The following is a 17,555-nucleotide window of genomic DNA, read 5'->3' as shown; positions in this document are numbered from 1 at the left end:
TTTTCTTCTGAACCACATCAAAGGACTAAGTCCAGGTTAGAATTGCCATTAATGTCTGTTACTTTTCTCTTTTCTATTCCTCTTTGAAATGTTCTGCTCGCTTGAAAAAGCAGAGGGGCCGCCTTGGCTATTTGCTGGAATTGGCCACTGCAGAAAGACCAAGTGCAAGCCTAACTTGTGCTGGGTGTGATCTTGCATGTGACTGAAGATGCTTAGCTCTGGCTGGCACAAATGAGAACCGAGGTTGCTCAGCGCTTCGCAGAATTGAGCCCCCTGACTTTGCTCACAACTCTGCTAAGACTCAAGCCCTGCCAAGTCCCCTGTCTAACCTAAGTTTCCTAGACACATGCTACAGGCTTTTTTGACAGCGGGGTGCTTGGCAGCTATTTGAACTGTGAAAGCACCTGCTGTGTTAAGCTCATTTTTCATTCTTAGTGCTTCTTCCTTCCTTCCTTATTTCATTCTTGAGCTGGGGATCTTTCTAAGGGGGAGATCACAGACCAGACCTTGCTGGCTTAAATAAGTATGTCATTAAAAAATAAACTGAGAAACAAACCCAGTCCTCTGGTATCATGGACAAGAATTCAAATTGGATTTGAAAACAAGAAGGATCTTGGGTGAAAGAGGAAGCCAGGGCATAGCAAAGTGGAAGTGGATCATCATCAGATCAGGCAGTAGACAGTACTCCCTTTTGTAGTCTGCTATTAATAAAAAGAATCTTTTGCATGTCAGAAAGACCATTCCACGTCTTTGATGTAACGGAATAATTGGTTTTGTAGGAGGACTGAGAGTGGCTCTCAGGGGGACTGGTCTGGAAGGGGTAAACCTGGTGTTGTTCGGATCTCAGCCTTGCCCAATTTTGGAGGATACCAGAAACTCAACAAGAATTGAATGTAAAATTCCCTCTCGGGTAAGAAACCACATATTTTTGGCTCCAGTCAGCTGTATGGGGAGAGCTTACAGGCCTTTCTATGTTGTCCTGGCCTGAGCTACACTGGTGGAAGGGCAAATGGTAGTCTATCGGCCAAGTCTAGGCTATGGGATAGTTTAACCTGGACTCCACCTACAGTCTAAACTCCAGTTTAGACCAGCCTAATTAACAACAGATTGCTAGATTTATGAAAATCATTGTAACAGTCGACAAACCCAACAGATTACATGATCTCTAGCTAAACCTCACGCAAACAAAACTGGGGCTTTTAACGCCAGAAAAATTGCATGTCTCCCCTTTCAGCTTAGTGTCTGCCAGCAGATTAAACATGCCTGGGAGAATTGCTCTTACTCATGTTGCTGAACCATCTACAGCTCCAAGTCGTCCTGTTTACATCTGGACTTCCCCTGGACTGTATCTGTGTGTCATGCAAAAACATGCCTAAGGATTTTTAGCAGCAGTGCTCATTGATGCAGGGCAAAATTACATGTAACAGTCTAAGTGTAGAGATGTAACAGTCTATGCCCATGACTTCCACTATTGCAGATACAGCAAATGAAAATCTGCGTTGTCTGTGATTGTTTCGAGATTTATAATTCTCCATAGATGTGCCTTTAGAGACAACATAAGTACACACGTCTGAGTAGAGTCTAATGTATATGCAAACTTGGCAGTGCCATGTGCCTGACTTATTAAGTGTAGGAGATGCATGAATACATGAATATAAGAAATAACTATTTTTCTTCTATTGGTGCGCTCTTATCCTTGATGTTTTCTTTGCTTCTGTTTCCAGGGGGCAGAAGATGCTGCCGTCCATGTTACACTGGTTTCTGGGTACCAATCAACAACAGTCACCAACTTGTTCCAGTATGACCCTTCCTTAAACCCTACCGTTGTATCACTGAGCAGGAACAGAAGTGGCATAGCAGGTGAAGAGTGCTTAAGTGCAAGCGGACGCGTATGGGACATCATCTGCAGAACTCTTGTAGTTTCTGAAGGTGGTGGGACAGAAGGAATTGAGGTCCATGTGGTTTGGTGATGTGATGCTGTTTTGTTGTTTTCTTTTATCTTATAGCCCTCGTGCCCCCTGCAGGTTCTGATCACGCCTGGTTTCTTTATGTTCTTTTTTCTCTATCTTACATAAGATAATGAGTTGCTTGCCTTAGCCCACTATGGATTATGTCCACAGAGTGTCAAGTACAGTATGCTGTTCCTTTTGAGTTATATTTCTCTAACTTTGCTCTGAAACAATCCCACCCGCTCATTTTTGGTGTCAGGTTCAGTGGCAGGAGAAATGAGCTTTGGAGAATGCACTTCTCCAGGGTCCCAAAGGGTGGGCTGTAGTCAGAAGGTGACGTGCATTTTGGATTGCTGAAAGCAAAAGAGAGGCAGTGCTCATTTTGGTAGTTACTGTTTCCAAGCCAGTTTCCTTCTATTCGACCTGGCGAACCTTACTTTTGCATATGAACTTCACAGGCTTTGCAGGGGCAAAATCCTGAGTAAATGCCATGGAGTATTTAGCATTTCTGTCCTTTGAAAAGCTTTATTTAGGGTTGTGATTCACATCGTAATTTCTATGTACCCCATCCCCCTTTTTCCAAGGATACACTCTGATTTTTTTTCTCTCTTCTTCCAACCCCTCCAGTACACATCTTAACAAAGCTCCCCCCAGCTCAGTGATGTGGCCAGACTTAGTGGGGATGTGAGGGGGGAGATGACTGTGCTGGTGATAAAGCGGGCTTGTTGCTGCACACCTAGTATTTCCATTCCTTTCCCCAATGCCCTTGTTATTTCCTATTACTCCAGAATGCATAAATAAGAGAAAACGTCCTTTATCATCTGAATATTATTCAGGTACGATAGCACCAAGGGGAGATTTTTCTAGCTGCGGGCAGCCCAGGTGCAGGAAATTCCTCTATGTTATACTGTCTCCTGAATGGTGGTTCTATTCAGAACCTCCATGGCTTCAGCTTTTAATATAGTTTTTTCCTCCTATGTAATAAAAAGAATAAATAAATTACACCAATGCCTTCCAGGCATCTAGGATTAAGCTGACAATTGACCAAGAGTCCAAAGAGTTCATGTTATTAATATATTCAGCTTCACAGGCTTTCAAATTTTTATTTGACTCTGTGCGTGCTGAATTGAAATCTGTTGGTTTCCAGGTCTGCTTAGAGGAGCTGGGAGCTGAGGGGAGCTTTGTACAGACTCTGCTGCTTCGTGGAAAGGAGAAATTTCTCAGAGGCTGCAGGGCTCATGCCAGCTTTGGGGGCTGTGTTAGACCCAAATGACCCTGGCCTCTGTTTGGCAGACAAAATTGCTACTTGGGTATGAGTCTCTATTAAGGATGAGTTAACCCATAAAAATTCACTTTGCTTAAGACAAGGTGAGAGCATAAAACAGCTATAAATCTAAGAGAATTGATATAGAGATGTCTTCACCCCCCATGAGTGTAAAGAAAGTGTGAAGAAAGGTTTGAGCTAATTCCAGTTGAAATAGTTTCAGTTACTTATTTGGTCATATTGTCCTTTCAATATTCAAAGCTGCAGCAAAAGCACAGAAATTGTTGCTTCTAGAAACAGCCCCAGTTCTCCATGCTGTGCTTTACACACTGAGCTAAGCCAGATAAAAACAACACAGCTGCTGCTCATCCTGTTTGATCTCTACTTTTTTTTTTTTTGCTTTACCCTGCCCCTTTCCCAGGTGATTGGTTGGGTGCCAGGTAGGCCTAATGGTATATAAGCCACAGGTGTCCCACCAGAGAGCTCTTACTGCCTGTGCTGCTCTTTGGGGGTAAGCGTTTTGTTTTTCCTTCAGCCAGTTGCATGGTTCTTTAGGTGGGTCAGAGTGTATGGGCTGATGTGTTTTGAAGTTGAGAGAGGTAAGCATGTCTTTTTCAGGTAACAACTAGTAGGCTCTTCTAGAGTAAAGCAAGCTATATAGTAGTAGGTGCCTTTACTGCATGCAGCTCTTCTTCAGGTGAGTAATTTTTTACAGCATGCTTATGGATAGGAAGATGATGTTACTTTGCGTGTTTGCTTTGTGATTCTAGGTCTCTTATGATTTGTGCAGAATTATGAGGCTTACTGTGAATGTGACCTTATGTCTTTACCTGTATGTCAAATATTATCAAAGTTACAACCCTGGTGTTAAAGTGATGGAGCAGGGTTTAAGGGAAGGATATTACCCAAGTTGCCTGTGCCAGTGAGTATCTGAAAACAGCAGAAGTAGGCACGTAAGGTGTAGCCTTTTTCAGGGTTAGGGACAGTTTCTTATATTTCTGGAGCTTTCTTCTGCTGTTTTGCTGGCTGTAGAGTCTTTAGACCTTGTAGCCTTCTAGATTTTAAGTCCTTGGAATTCCCTTAATAGAAGGATACTTAACAGAGGTTGTCGGCTAACTTGTTGTTGGGATGTGGTGGGGTACACTACTGGTTTTGGGTTATATTTTAACCTCTAGATATATCAAGCCATTTGTGTAACTCTCCAGAGGATTCACAAAGAGCTTCAGTATGCACCGCAAGGGGCTTGACCACATAGGCACGGTGCTACCAAGAGACTGAGCAGGGTCACCTTTTCCATCTGTGAAGGATAAGTCTGTGATTACCCCTGCTGGGGCTGCTCTGCATTCATGTCCTGTTGGCATTTGTGGACCTGAGGGTTTGTTTTTTTTTTTCTGGCTCTGGTCTCTGTGCTTGAGTCCTTCTTCTGTAAGGCGCTGTACTGTTTGTGTGTCCATCACGGATATGACCTTCTCTTTTTTTTCCTGTAGGAAGAGAATAAAAAAAAATATTTTACCCCAAGCACTGCTACAGGCTGGGAGATGAGTGGTTAGAAAGTTGCCTGGCAGAGAAGGACCTGGGAATATTGGTTGATAGTCAGCTAAATATGAGCCCACAGTGTGCTTAGGTGGCCAAGAAAGCCAACAGCATCCTGGCTTGTATAAGAAGCAGCGTGGCCAGCAGGTCTAGGGAAGTGATTGTGCCCCTGTACTCGGCTCTGGTGAGGCTGCACCTCGAGTACTGTGTTCAGTTTTGGGCCCCTCACTACAAGAAGGACATCGAGGTGCTCAAGTGAGTCCAGAGAAGGACAAAGAAGCTGGTGGGGGGTCTGGAGAACAAGTCTTACGAGGAGTGGCTGAGGGAGCTGGGGTTGTTCAGCCTGGAGAAGAGGAGGCTCGGGGCGACCTTATCACACTCTACAGGTACCTTAAAGGAGGCTGTAGCGAGGTGGGGGTTGGTCTGTTCTCCCACGTGCCTGGTGACAGGACGAGGGGGAATGGGCGAAAGTTGTGCCAGGGGGGTTTAGGTTGGATGTTAGGAAGAACTTCTTTACCGAAAGGGTTGTTAGGCATTGGAATGGGCTGCCCAGGGAAGTGGTTGAGTCACCATCCCTGGAGGTCTTCAAAAGACGTTTAGATGTAGAGCTTAGCGATATGGTTTAGTGGAGGACTGCTTAGTGTTAGGTCAGAGGTTGGACTAGGTGATCTTGGAGGTCTCTTCCAACCTAGATGATTCTGTGATGAAATGAGGAAGAGGAATGCACAAAAATTGAGCTGTTCTGACTCAGCTGGTCCTCAGTAGTTATTCTGGATCAATGCTGTGGGTAAACAAGTGTGTCAGGCTGGGCAGCATCTGTACGTGGTAAAGGGCTGTTAATACCTTTTGCCTGATGAATTTAGGAAAGGGATTTATAGTGTAGTGTAGTTGTCTGACAGTAGGGAGTTGGACTGGAAGACTCCTGGCCCTGTGTGTTCCTGCTGCTGAGCAACTGAACCCACATCCTTCGGAGCTGACTGGGATGAGATTTACCTCCTAAACACATCTCTGCCTGCATTTGTTATGTGGTCTGTGAAGAGAAATTAGCAGTTTTGTGGTGGGATTCACCAGAGCTATTTTGGATATCTTCCACAGAATAAGATGAATCACTCCATAAAGACTCTGTTTCTCCTCCTTGAATGCAGATAGCTATCTCAGAGCCTTTATTTGCACTGAAGCATACCAGCCTACATTTTTAAGCTATTTCAGTAGGAATTTAAGTTATGAAATTCCCTCCCCCACAGCCCTTGTCCTTTTCTATTACTACAGAATACACAAGTAAGGGAAAGTACTGTCTCATCTGAATATAATTTAACTCACAACTGAGCTTAAATAGGAGAGAGTGACCCGTTTCCTGAAAACAAGGTGCTTTGGAGTATTCATGAGCATCTGACTTTAGGCACTCAAGGAAATTTTCATTTAGCTGTGGGAGGCTCCTTTAAAGTTTAAATACCTCCAAAATTAGCACTGGAAAGTGTGGTGTGGATCATTGTCGGGGATTTAGGAGAAATCCCTCACTCAGCTCCAGTTCACGAGCTTTAGAAAGTCTGGATTTGACTCTTAAGTAGCTGGGGATATTTAGGATAGACATTTATGTTAAGGAGATATAGATCTTACCCTAAATATCTATTAGAAGACTGAGAGTAGTAGCTGTAGATGAGCATAGCCAAGTTCACAGTACTAATGTCTCAAGACAACCTTGGTGGCTGATGATCTTATCAGGGAAGCCAAGGGATGAATAGGACGCAGAAACACTGCAGTATCCTAGATTTTAGTTTTGAGTGATGGACAAGGCTGGACCTGTTTCGGGATGATGAGTCTCCACACTCACACTCAGGCGATGCTTACAAGTGCTAAAATAACTTGCAAGAAAAAATGAAATGGTTTCATCAGTTCTCCTCTCCAGGGGGTCAGGAGCTTCAGATTGGAATATCCTCGTTCACCAGCTACCGAGGGGCAGATGTCAAGGTCCAAATTGGGCACTCCTGGGCACAGATCCAAGCACGGACGGACCACGGTGTTAACGTGACCCTTCCAGCCTTGGCTGCGGGATGGTACAATGTTTCTGTCATCATCAACAGTGTTGCTGTTGCATCAAACAGGTAGTGTGAATTTGTGCACTTAAGATATAAATTTCCTTCTCTATCCTATTTGGTATTTTAGGGTTAATCTGAAAATAAAGGTAAGTGCTTTCAAAAATCCTGTACCTAGCGGTGAAATCTGCTGTATGGTATAAAATTATGAATAATTATCAAGGCACTTATTGATCTGTGGAACCCAAGTCAGCAAACTGCTAATGCCAGTCAATTAACTCCCCTTAGCTCAGTAAGAGGCAGGAGAGAAACATTTTAGAAAAAACAGTTGATTTGATGAAAAATGCATATTCAGGCAATCAAAGGTATTCAGAAATTCAGGTCAAATGTAGATACATCCTGCCGTAGGAAAATAGCAGAAGAAAAGAAGCACTTTTTTTTCATGAGAATAAACAAAAGCTAGTTTGGAAAAAAAAAAAGTTTTGTTTGGAGAATTTTCAAATGATTCTATTTCTATATTTTAAGGTGACACTGAGTTTTTTCCTAGGTAAATGCAGTATAAATGAATTAAAATGCAGGGGAAAACCCACCTGGAAGTGAGATCAACAATGCATTCTCAAGCAGTACAGTTTTGCTTCTGAGCTATGCAGCTCTTACCCTTGACAATTGCTAGGAATGATCCTGAAACAATGGGATTAGGGGGAAGGGGCTGCATGTGTTGCTCAAAAACCACCCTAAGCTGCTTGTTGCACCAATGCACTTCACAAGTAGGAAGCCTGTGGTCAGAGGGATGACGCACAGGGCTTCATCCCATCTTATACTGGAGTCTGTTAGCAGCACCATCACTTTGTCTCCAGGAACAGAGACTGGAGGGAGATGGGTCATCTCAGAAGGCAACCCTGATCTCTGGTGGGCTGGACTGCAGGCTTGGGAACGTTTGCTGCTGTACTGTGTCTTTTCAGGACAGGGATTGTTTTTGAAAGGAGGGTGATGAGGAGGAAAAATAGATGCAAGTGGGACAGAAGCAGGACTACACCCCTGTCTGAGTGGGCTTTGGGAGGTTATGCCTGGTTTTCCTCTTGCTGCAGTTATCTCCACTACTTATTTCCCATGGGGGGAATAAACAAGGGGAGGCAGCTGGGATCGCCTGTCTGTTGGCATGGCTACACTGGGATCTGTTTAGCAGAAACCCCTCGCTCTTGTTTCTTCATTTAGGCAACAGGCTGCCAACAGACAAGGTTCCTGACAGACATAGCTCAAATCTCCTGGAAAACTGGGTGGCCTTGTTGCTGTGGTTCCTTGGGACACAAAGAAAAGGGAAAGTGCCAGGTGGGCATTTGGCCCTCTAATCTTGAGGAATTTGCAAGAAAGAATAGCATTGCAGCAGGAGAGGAAAACTGAAACAATTCCCCCCAAACAAACAAAACCCAAACAAATCCAAACCTTCTGTGTTGCTTGTTTTGCAGGGCCGAGCTGTTAATCCACTACGTCTCGGAGATCTTCAGCATCGAGCCGTGCTGCGGCTCCTTTCTGGGTAAGCAGCGGCAGTACATCTGCAGCCACTTATGGAGGTCAAAGGGATCAAGGGCACAGTTTCCCTGCAGGACTGGAAAGGGCATCCCGTTTCACATCAGTTTAAGTGAGGGTGTTTTAAATCTGTGACTCTTCATTATGCAGACTCCAAGTGGCAGACGGCAGCAGCCTGGAAACGTGGGATCGTAGTGAGCATCCCTCAATCTGGTCGGCTGGCTCGGGGGAACCTGTGCTTCGAATGTGATTTCCCCAAGTCTGTGCTCATGTATCTTTGCATGTTCCCTTTGGGAAAAGAAAGTACACCCACACCTGACTCATCCGTGCTGTATCTTTCAGTCATTACGCCTCCAAATTTCATGGCTTTCTGTGTGGAAATGAAGTGGTAGGCAGGGTAGAATCATGGTTTCAAGCAAACACTTTTTTCAGTTAATCCCAGACGGAGCATTTAGTTTTGTTAACTCAAAAAGACGAACAAAAACCCCACAACAACAACAAACAAAAACACACAAACAAACCTTTTTCAGTGTTAATTTTAATCAAAACTTAAATACTTATTAATCCCGTTCCAGTCTTTTAAACATGGGAAACCATTCACCTGTGTTTCAGAGCAAAGCATCACTGAATTAAAAAACAAAAATTTCACTTTAAATCTTAAAACACGGATTTGAGGTAGTTTATTTTGTCATGTGGTTGGAGGGGGAGGAGAGTTGAATCCATTTAGTGAATATTACATGAACCCTTTGAAAACAAATTCCTGCGATGTAACTGCAGGTTCTCCACACATTCCTTTCCCAGCCTCACAACTCACCTAAAGATACAAAACTCAGGCTTTGTGGTACATGATTAGTTCAGTAGTTTGTGACATGCTCAAGCCTTTAAAGACGAGAGCTTAGAAAGCAAAGGTTATCACTTTTGAAGAGTTATCTATGTTAAGAAAAAAAAATATTGCACCCTTCTTTTATTTTTAGGGGTAAATTGGAAGTTAAATAACTGATTAACTCTTGGCTGTAGTTTTGTGAAGGGCTTAAGCCAATTTAGGATTTCATTGGTACAAAAAGCACCTCTCCTCACCTCTTATCTCTTATTGTTTGCTGTCTGTACCACCTGTGTGGCCTTCTGAATTCTGAATTTGAGCTCACTGAAACTGAACCCCATTATAAAACAAGTTATTTTTCAGCCAGGCCATGGGAAAAAGAAGGGCATGGGCTTAATTTATAAAGAGGGTTAAGCGAGGCAGGGCACTGGAAAGCAAACTAAAGGAAGATGGACAGATGCTTCAGCAGGCTTGAAGTGAGGCACCTATGGGCTTGGAAGCATGGAATTGGGAATGCTGAGGGTTTTGCAACTTTTTCATTATCACCTTCTAAAATCCAGACTGCTGCTGGTGTGGGGGACCTGCTCTTCTCTTCCCTTACCTGTTCTCCCCATCTTAAATGGTGCTGACTGGGAGCACGTAGGTAGGAGATGTCTTTAAGCTAAGTGTTCATTATTGTGTCAGCTCCTCTGGCCACCTCCTCAAGGGCAAGTGGCCATCTGCATGTGGCAAATCTGGAATCTGGCCCTCTGCGTGAGGCACCGGGTGGAACTGAAGATTGAAGGAAGGTCTGTGGTTCTGGCCTGTTTGTTTTTAATAATAATAATAACCACATCTTTTTTTTTCCCTGTATGCAAAAGGACCAAGCTATTTTTACTAGCCACACAGTTGTGTCTCTAAAAAGTCTCGTTCCCTGAAGAGCTGAGTCTGTTCAGTCTCAGGGGTCCTCTCACCACTGCTTCCTTTCATTTTGTGGTTGCTTTCTACATTTTTTTGCTGCCATGATGGTCCCTGGCTGTCTTACAACATCGGCCTCTTGTCTACATAGGACTATGCTGATACTTGACTGCTGTTGTCAGTAGCTGTCTTGTTCAAAAAAAAGGACTTAATTCTTTTTTCCATTTGGCCTGGATGAGACTGCTATGCTTATCAGCTTTATCATGGTTTGTGAATGTTCAAAGATGGCCATTAATTCCTTTCCCACACATAATGTCCTTCTGTCTTTTGTGGTGTGTTTTTCTCCCAAGGTGGAACGCTGCTCACGATCTCTGGGGTTGGCTTTAGCCAAAATCAGTCCCTGGTTTCCGTTTCAATGAACAGGCAAACCTGCCTGGTTACCCGCTTGGAAGAAGAGACCATTTGGTGCCTGACCCCACCAGCTGCTGATTTGCTTAATGAAGATTCTCAAGACATCTCTGTCAGAGTAAATGTACTCATTAGCAGTAGCTCACTTCAGCATGTTCCTGTTGCAAAAAACATCACCACCTTTAATTACCAAAGAGCTTTGACACCTCTGATTACCAGCGTTGAAACAGAAATCTCAGCCAGCAGCCTGCTCTTGAGCATCCAGGGGATAAACATCACTGGGTCCGTGGCCAAGCTTGGAGACAGTGAATGTGAGCTTGAGTTTCAGCATGGCAATGAGTCTGCATTGTCTTATGAGTGCTCTTTACCGCTGGACAACCTGGAACCTGAGACTTACCCTGTGTGTGTTATCCAGAGACAGCTCGGATACGCTCGTGTGACAGCAAGGCTGCAGACCCTCACAATAACTCCATGGATAACCTCCATATTCCCATCACAAGGGTCAATCTGTGGTGGAATGCTGCTTACTATAGCTGGTGCTGCTTTAAAATCCAAGAGGAGCATGGTACGGGTCAGCCTGGATGGTAATTATTCCTGTGAGATCCAGAGCTCTGATAACGATGCCATTCATTGCATTGTCCTTCCAGGGGCACCACTTTTGCCTTACCAGCAGTTGGCTGAGGCTTCTTGGGCTCTTAATGTCACAGTGACTGTCAATGGGATCAGCAGTGTCTGCCCTGGGGACTGTACGCTCCACCTTCACGAGCGGTCAACCCCCGTCGTGGATCTGGTGGCCTGGGAGACCAACGGGACATTCACCTACGTGACGATCACAGGGCAGAGGTTGGCATGGCCAAGTGACAGCCCTGTGGTGCACGTGAATAACCAGGCTGTCTGTGAGGTAACTTTCTGGAACGAGACCAGCATCAAGTGCCAGATTGACTGCGTTGCCCCAGGGCAGCATGAAGTTTCCATATCCAACAGGATAAATGGGCAAGCTTGCTTCAGGAGGGCATCTGGTATTGTCACCATCACACCCCAGGTGCACCGGTTTTACCCTCAAAACTTCAGCACCAACGGTGGAGGCCTGCTCACGTTAGCAGGCTCAGCACTGAGAGGAAAGAACACGACTTCTGTTCTCATTGACTATCACCCGTGCCTCATTCTCCATGTCACCTGTGTAGCTATCCAGTGCACGGTGCCTCCGGGCCGTGGCACTAGGGCTGTGAGGCTAACAGTAGATGGCACCTCCTATGGCATTGGAAGCATAAGCTACAGCGAGGAGTTTACACCAACTTTCCTTTCGCTTGTTGCCACTGGCCTCCTTTTAACGATGAACGTATCCCACGTCACAGAGATGGACACCACCCATGTATATGTTGGAAACTCTGCTTGTGGTGGTGTCATCATCACTCGCTCCGCTTTGCAGTGCTCAGCTCCTCCGCTCCCTGCTGGAGAGTACCCTGTGCTGGGCCTGGATGTCCCCAGGGGCTGGGCTTCCTCCAACCTGACGTTCTCCTCTCAGCTGGTGGTGACAGCTGTGTATCACAACTGGGGTAAGTCATGAGGAGCTGTTGCAGCTCCTCTACGGGGTGCAGTGTGATGGATTGTGATAATTGTTATTTTTCGTACAAAAACCAAAATTATGAGTCGAAAAAAAATAGCCCTGATGATAGCTAGCTGTTGGGCTGTGACTTAAATCCCATTTTCTGTCCTTTTCCAAGGTGGCTTGGCTGGAGGAGCAGTTCACCTGCGTGGAACTGGTTTTGACCCGGGGCAGACCTCGGTGACGATCTGCGGCACGCCTTGTGAAATGTTGGACAACGCAAAGACGACTGACCTGAGCTGCGTTGCCCCACGCTTACACGGTCAGCTAAGACACAGAACCTGGTGTTGCGTTAAAAACGTCCTCTTAAACCCCATCTTGACCCAAAAGGTGGAGTGGTCGTAATGTATCTTGTCCCAAGGGGAACAAAGAGTAGAAGCAGCCCTGGAGAGAGGAGAGGAGCCAAAATAGCCTCTGCTTCTGCTTTTTGAGCTCAGCCCAAAGTCCATTGCTGCCAGGGGTGTTTTGGCGTCTATGGCCGTAGGCTTTGGACTGGATCCACCTGTGGCCAGTGCTGCCACACGTGCTTTGTGGCTATATTTGAGGTGTGCAAAGTGATAGCAGTTCCCTGTGGCAGCTCTTCCCTGGGAAAATCATTTCACATAAAATGTGCATGGGGGGCCTTGGGCTGGGCAGCCTAGTGCCTCTCAGCTCCCATGGTTGGCTTAGTGACTTGAGCTACCTTAAATGTTTTTTTTTTCCTGCATGGGAGGACAGTGTCAGCAGGGTAGGGGCTTGTTGGGAAAGGGTGAATGTCTGTAAGAGAGAATGAATACCTTAGTACGGTCAGTTCATACCTTTGGGAAGCTGGAGATGAAGATTTGAATTCCTTGAGAGCAGGATGGGATCATCCCACAGCCAAAGCATGCTCTTTATCTGGAGCAAGGCAACACTGCAGGGAATGCTGCCATGTTTTCTAGCTCTCTCAAAGAAGAGCTTGCCCCAGTTTTGGAGGAAATGCTTACAAATGGGCACACATTTGAACAAGGCGTACTTCCTCCCTCCCCCATTGGCAGCACAGGATTAAGCTCCTAATGTCTTGCAAGAGGCAGTATTTCAGATTTTTAAGTCCCTGAGATATATGCCATTCCCCAGCTCCCACGGACAGAGGGACTACGTTGGTGCTGCAGCATTGCAACACTTGGTAGCACATCACTTCAGCACCTCCATAGCTCTGGTGCTAGGAGAGCATCCAGAGACCACCTCCAGAAATCATTGCCATTCTGTGGCCATCCAGGTGACCAGAGATCTCTCTTCCTTGGGGGGATCTGGAAGAATGGTGGCTTTGAGGGTTTCCATCAGGGTACATTGCTAGGGTTTTGCTCAAAGATATGGAATCTCCAACCTTGCAGGCAGTCAGAACACAACTAGATTAGCTGCTGAGAAATCAATCCAACGTGAAGTTTAGCATTGCTCTGAGCAGGGTTTAGGATGAGAGGCATCCAGAGGTCCCTTCCACCCTCTGTTGTTCTGAAATTCTGAAGTTGCTCTTGTCATTTAGAATGGTTTGCTTCTCCATCTATGAGGAATACCAGGAAAAGAAATGGGAGGCTCTCAAATCCCTTGCACTCAAAAGGAGACACTGAGAAGTTGTAAAGGGCTCATCTTTTTCTCCTCCTTTCCTTCTCTTTCCCTCTTTTTCTTGGATCTGGGCACAGTCCACAAAACTGTTTATCATTATTTTTTCAAAGGCAACATGCTGGAGTGCCAACAACAACAACAAAAAAAAGCAGACCATAAAACAAGCCATTCTGGTTATTGCAGAAAGAATAGCAGAATAAAATGTAATCAAATTGATCCAAACTGCGACAACATTAATAACTGTGCTCAAAATTCACTGGGGGGTAAGGCGGCAGGGGGAGCCTGGGGAAAATATGTACGAGGCAGGACCGCAGTGTTTTCTATTGGCACTAGATGTCAGCAGGCGAACGCTGATTGCTGCCCGCTTGCTGGTTGTGGTTTTTGGAAGAAAAGTTGCAAGGGGGGCGAAGCCCCCCTAACCAAAGGGATGCACGCACCCTGCTTTAGTCCACTTACAGGACAATCCCTCTATCTCCTGCCCTGGCTTTTGCAGTCTTGCTCATCTCATCAGTCGAATTGCCAAAAACGCTTCTCATGTGTATGTCAATGACGTATGTACAGGTTGACTAAGTCTGTAAAAGTTTGCTAGGCTATTTGCTCTCCCTGAGAGGTTTGAACATGGGCTGCACATCTACATGTGACATCTGTGCTGCTTTCCAGAGTTCCCCCTAATATTTAGGGGATCGCATCCCCCACAATTTAAGGCGTTAAGTGCAGTTAGTCCAGCCTCACCTCATTCTTTACCTGCTGCTCTTTGCCTGGGGGAGTTTGCCTCTTGTAGCTTATACCTCCTTGCTGCCCTGGGACCTCAGTGCTAGCTTGTGTTGTTTCTGGCCTCTTTAAGGTGAGAGATTCATGTGGGAATCCCCAGCCAGTCTATCTGGCTTGCTTGTGTGATTAAATTCGTAGGAGAAAGCTCTGCAGGTAGGGAGTGTGACTTCTTTCCCATTTTACAGGCAGTTTTCTAAGATGCAAGGAACTGCTGGTCTCAGCAGGATCCAGCCATGAGCCTGCCCCATGGGGTCTTCCTTAGGAGTAGGGGGGTGAAGCAAGGTTTTGGTTTGACCATTGGTGAGACCTGGGCACACCAGGTACTAAAATGTGCTTGATCGAGAGCACGAGGAATGGGGATGCAAGCCCAGGCACTCTTATGAAATCACTGTCTTTAGCAAACTACAGAAAAATCAAATTGGAAGTTGATTTTAAACTTCTAAAGTTTTAAAAAATTATGACAAAATTGACAAAAGCAGAGTCCCTTCAATGAGAAACAGCAAAAAAACCACCAAACTGGCCCAACGGTCTTTAAAGGTCTGGTAAAGAGATAACTGGCTTGATCCTGAAAGCGCTTCCCTTCCCTGTTTCTCACTTTGTTACTTGTGTTGCAATGCTATTGAGGAGTGCGGATAGAGGTGTGGGGGCTGTTCATCTCAGGTTAAATTTCCAGAACAAACGGCTAATGTCTGTGGGATTGAATTGTGCTCCTGTGAAAAATGGGAAGACTGGCAGGAAGCTTGAGGCAGGTGAGAAAATAACAGAATATTCCTATTAGGTGATATTGGGGTAAGTACTGTATATATATTTTGCAGTAAACCAGCATTTGAGATTGTATGTTGGACACAGCGGTGAGGGTGTAGAAGTATCTTTAAAAGGAGGTGGATTGATAGGAAGATGTATCAGTGAAATATCTGAGCGTGGTGCTCAGCTTTTTTTTTTTTTGGCCTGGCTGCATCAGGATGCTTGGAATAACATGCCTGGCTTTAGGATTCTGATGTAATGGCTCTTGGGATCTCTTTTGGCAAATCCCTGACCTGCTCTTGGCCAGGTTACATTGGTAAAAGTTGATATTTAGGGAAGATGATTCAGATTAAAATCTAGAAATGAAATGAGGCTGGTTTAAATGAGAGACATAGCTTGGTGGAGCTCGTTGCATGGAGCAAAAGGAGCGAGAGGAAGGAGCTTTGGATGCAGCCATGCAAATGTCCCAGGGCGATGCATCGGGGTAGGGCCACAGGGGACTATAACCAGGGAAATGGGGTTATTTGTATGAGTAAGTGCAGGAGATCTGAAGAGGGCATGCAGTGGCAATTGGAGTCTGAGTAGCAGCGAGGGTCTCTGATGGGTCCAAATGGTCCCTTCTGCCCTTCAAATCTGGAAATGAAATTAAGAAAGAGGGAAAAAAATGCATATTGATTACATGGCAAGAATGTTCTGACAGTGAGATCTATCAGGCGGTGGAATAGATGTTTGCAAAGTCACCTCTTGGGACCCGGCTGTGCAAAATGAATGTCTCGTAGGGAGCAATTCTTCATAGGCAAAGGTTGGACTTGACCTTAACAGGTCTCTCTTTTTCCTCTCCCTTCCCTTTTATTTTTACCATTATTATTTATTTATTTTTTTACCCTTTGTTTTCTCTGCTAAGCACAAGTTAATGTTATGCTCTGCGGTCCGTTTTGTGAGCGGTGGATTACTGGGGATGTGCGGTTTGGCACTGAGACTCCTTGGGCAGTTGTTCAATCAATCTGCAGCTGCCCTTGGAACTCCTGTAGGGTTTAGTCTCATCACATGTCCGGCAGTTGTTATTAAACAGTGACCCAGAACAAAGCCCTTGTGCTGAACATCCCAGGCTCCTGGCTTAAGCCAGAGCATCCCTCAAAGAGAGGGCTGGGGGCAGCGGGTCCCTAACCCGTCACCAACATGCAGAGATTTGGCTGCCATTGTGTCTGACCTCAAAAGAGGAGCCGTGATGGGATGAATGCATTAATCTTAGTGATGGGATTGTACAATGTGTGATCAGCAGGTTCTATCTTTATAGAGTAGTTAAAGCATAAAGAAGCTTCATTCTGAGGTTCAAACACTAACCAATTAAGTAGGGAGAGGCGTCCCGGAATGGGCACGCTATATACTTTTAGGATGTGCTGTGCGTATTGCAATCTTTAGTTAATTCTTTTTTATTTTCATTTTTACTGTTGTGGCAGGAGATAATGGCAGCTTTTTACAGCCAAGGGATATTTGCATTTAATGATTAGAGGAACGGGATGAAAACCCAAGACTTCCTCCTGACTGAGAAAAGTATTATATCTTCTGAGAATAGGGGAATACCAGAACCTCAAGGAAGGACTGAGAAATGGACACCTCCCCACATAGAGGTGTCCCCATCAGATGGACAGAGGTGTTAGGGTGTGGAGACCAGCTCCCTCTCTCCTTCTGCCTGAGAGGGAGAAAGTGGTTCAAGGTTTGCTGCTGGGGTTAAGCAGGGTTTTCTTGGATTTTGCTTCCATTGAACTCTTTAAAACCCTTTCTAGCCACATCCTTTAGCTTAGATTTGTTAAATAAATAAGTTTATTTGCCTGGTTTGAGTTAAAAATAGTTTCAGCAGTTGGCAGGATGCAGGGCCCTACATTCCTATAGGCATGATGACATTGAGATGAGGGTGCTGGGGTGCTTCAGCAAGGATTTCCATGTAAAATTCCAGGGGTATCCAAATGGCAACAGGCTGTTCTGCCGAGCTCTGAGGGTTATGCAGAAAATATCGTCTGGTGATGTGCATTAACCATCTGACAGCAGCAAGGTACTGAGGGAAATATTTGGGTCTGGAGATTCTGTGGGTCACTTCCAATTTCCCAAATTTTCTGAAGTTAGGTTCAGCTGTTTTTCCACTAGTAACCCAGGAAAATGCTGCCAGTTTATTTTCAGGACTGCAAAAGAAGAAAAGCAAAATCTCTTTTGATTAGCTCCCTAGCCTGTATTTTTTTTTTCTTCCTCAAGTGTTTAATGTGAATGCAATCTTCCTTTGTTACTGTTGTAGATGATTAGACATCGAACCTAGTTGTATGGTATCCATTACCACATCTGACTGTATTGCAGCATTTTCTGTCACTAGTAAGGCAGTAGAAGCTGTTATACTCTATTATGGAATGGAACTAAATTCTCCTTCTCT

At 45.0% G+C, this 17,555-nt stretch overlaps 1 protein-coding gene across 2 annotated transcripts in view; it reads left to right on the top strand.

Moving 5' to 3' along the window:
* Window positions 1-17,555, top strand: part of PKHD1 (PKHD1 ciliary IPT domain containing fibrocystin/polyductin) — a 261,123-nt gene that overhangs the window by 38,146 nt on the left and 205,422 nt on the right. For both annotated transcript variants that reach the window (XM_080584577.1, XM_080584576.1), the window contains 6 exons: window positions 780-910; window positions 1,725-1,860; window positions 6,653-6,848; window positions 8,246-8,313; window positions 10,374-11,987; window positions 12,156-12,299. In XM_080584577.1, the coding sequence (XP_080440703.1) occupies window positions 780-910; window positions 1,725-1,860; window positions 6,653-6,848; window positions 8,246-8,313; window positions 10,374-11,987; window positions 12,156-12,299 (2,289 nt within the window). The remainder of the gene's footprint in view (window positions 1-779; window positions 911-1,724; window positions 1,861-6,652; window positions 6,849-8,245; window positions 8,314-10,373; window positions 11,988-12,155; window positions 12,300-17,555) is intronic.

The sequence above is a fragment of the Anser brachyrhynchus genome (assembly GCF_964034855.1).
Source record: "Anser brachyrhynchus genome assembly, chromosome: 3".
Taxonomy (NCBI): domain Eukaryota; kingdom Metazoa; phylum Chordata; class Aves; order Anseriformes; family Anatidae; genus Anser; species Anser brachyrhynchus.
Note: the sequence above shows the minus strand (reverse complement) of the source record. Positions and strands in the feature narration are given on the sequence as shown.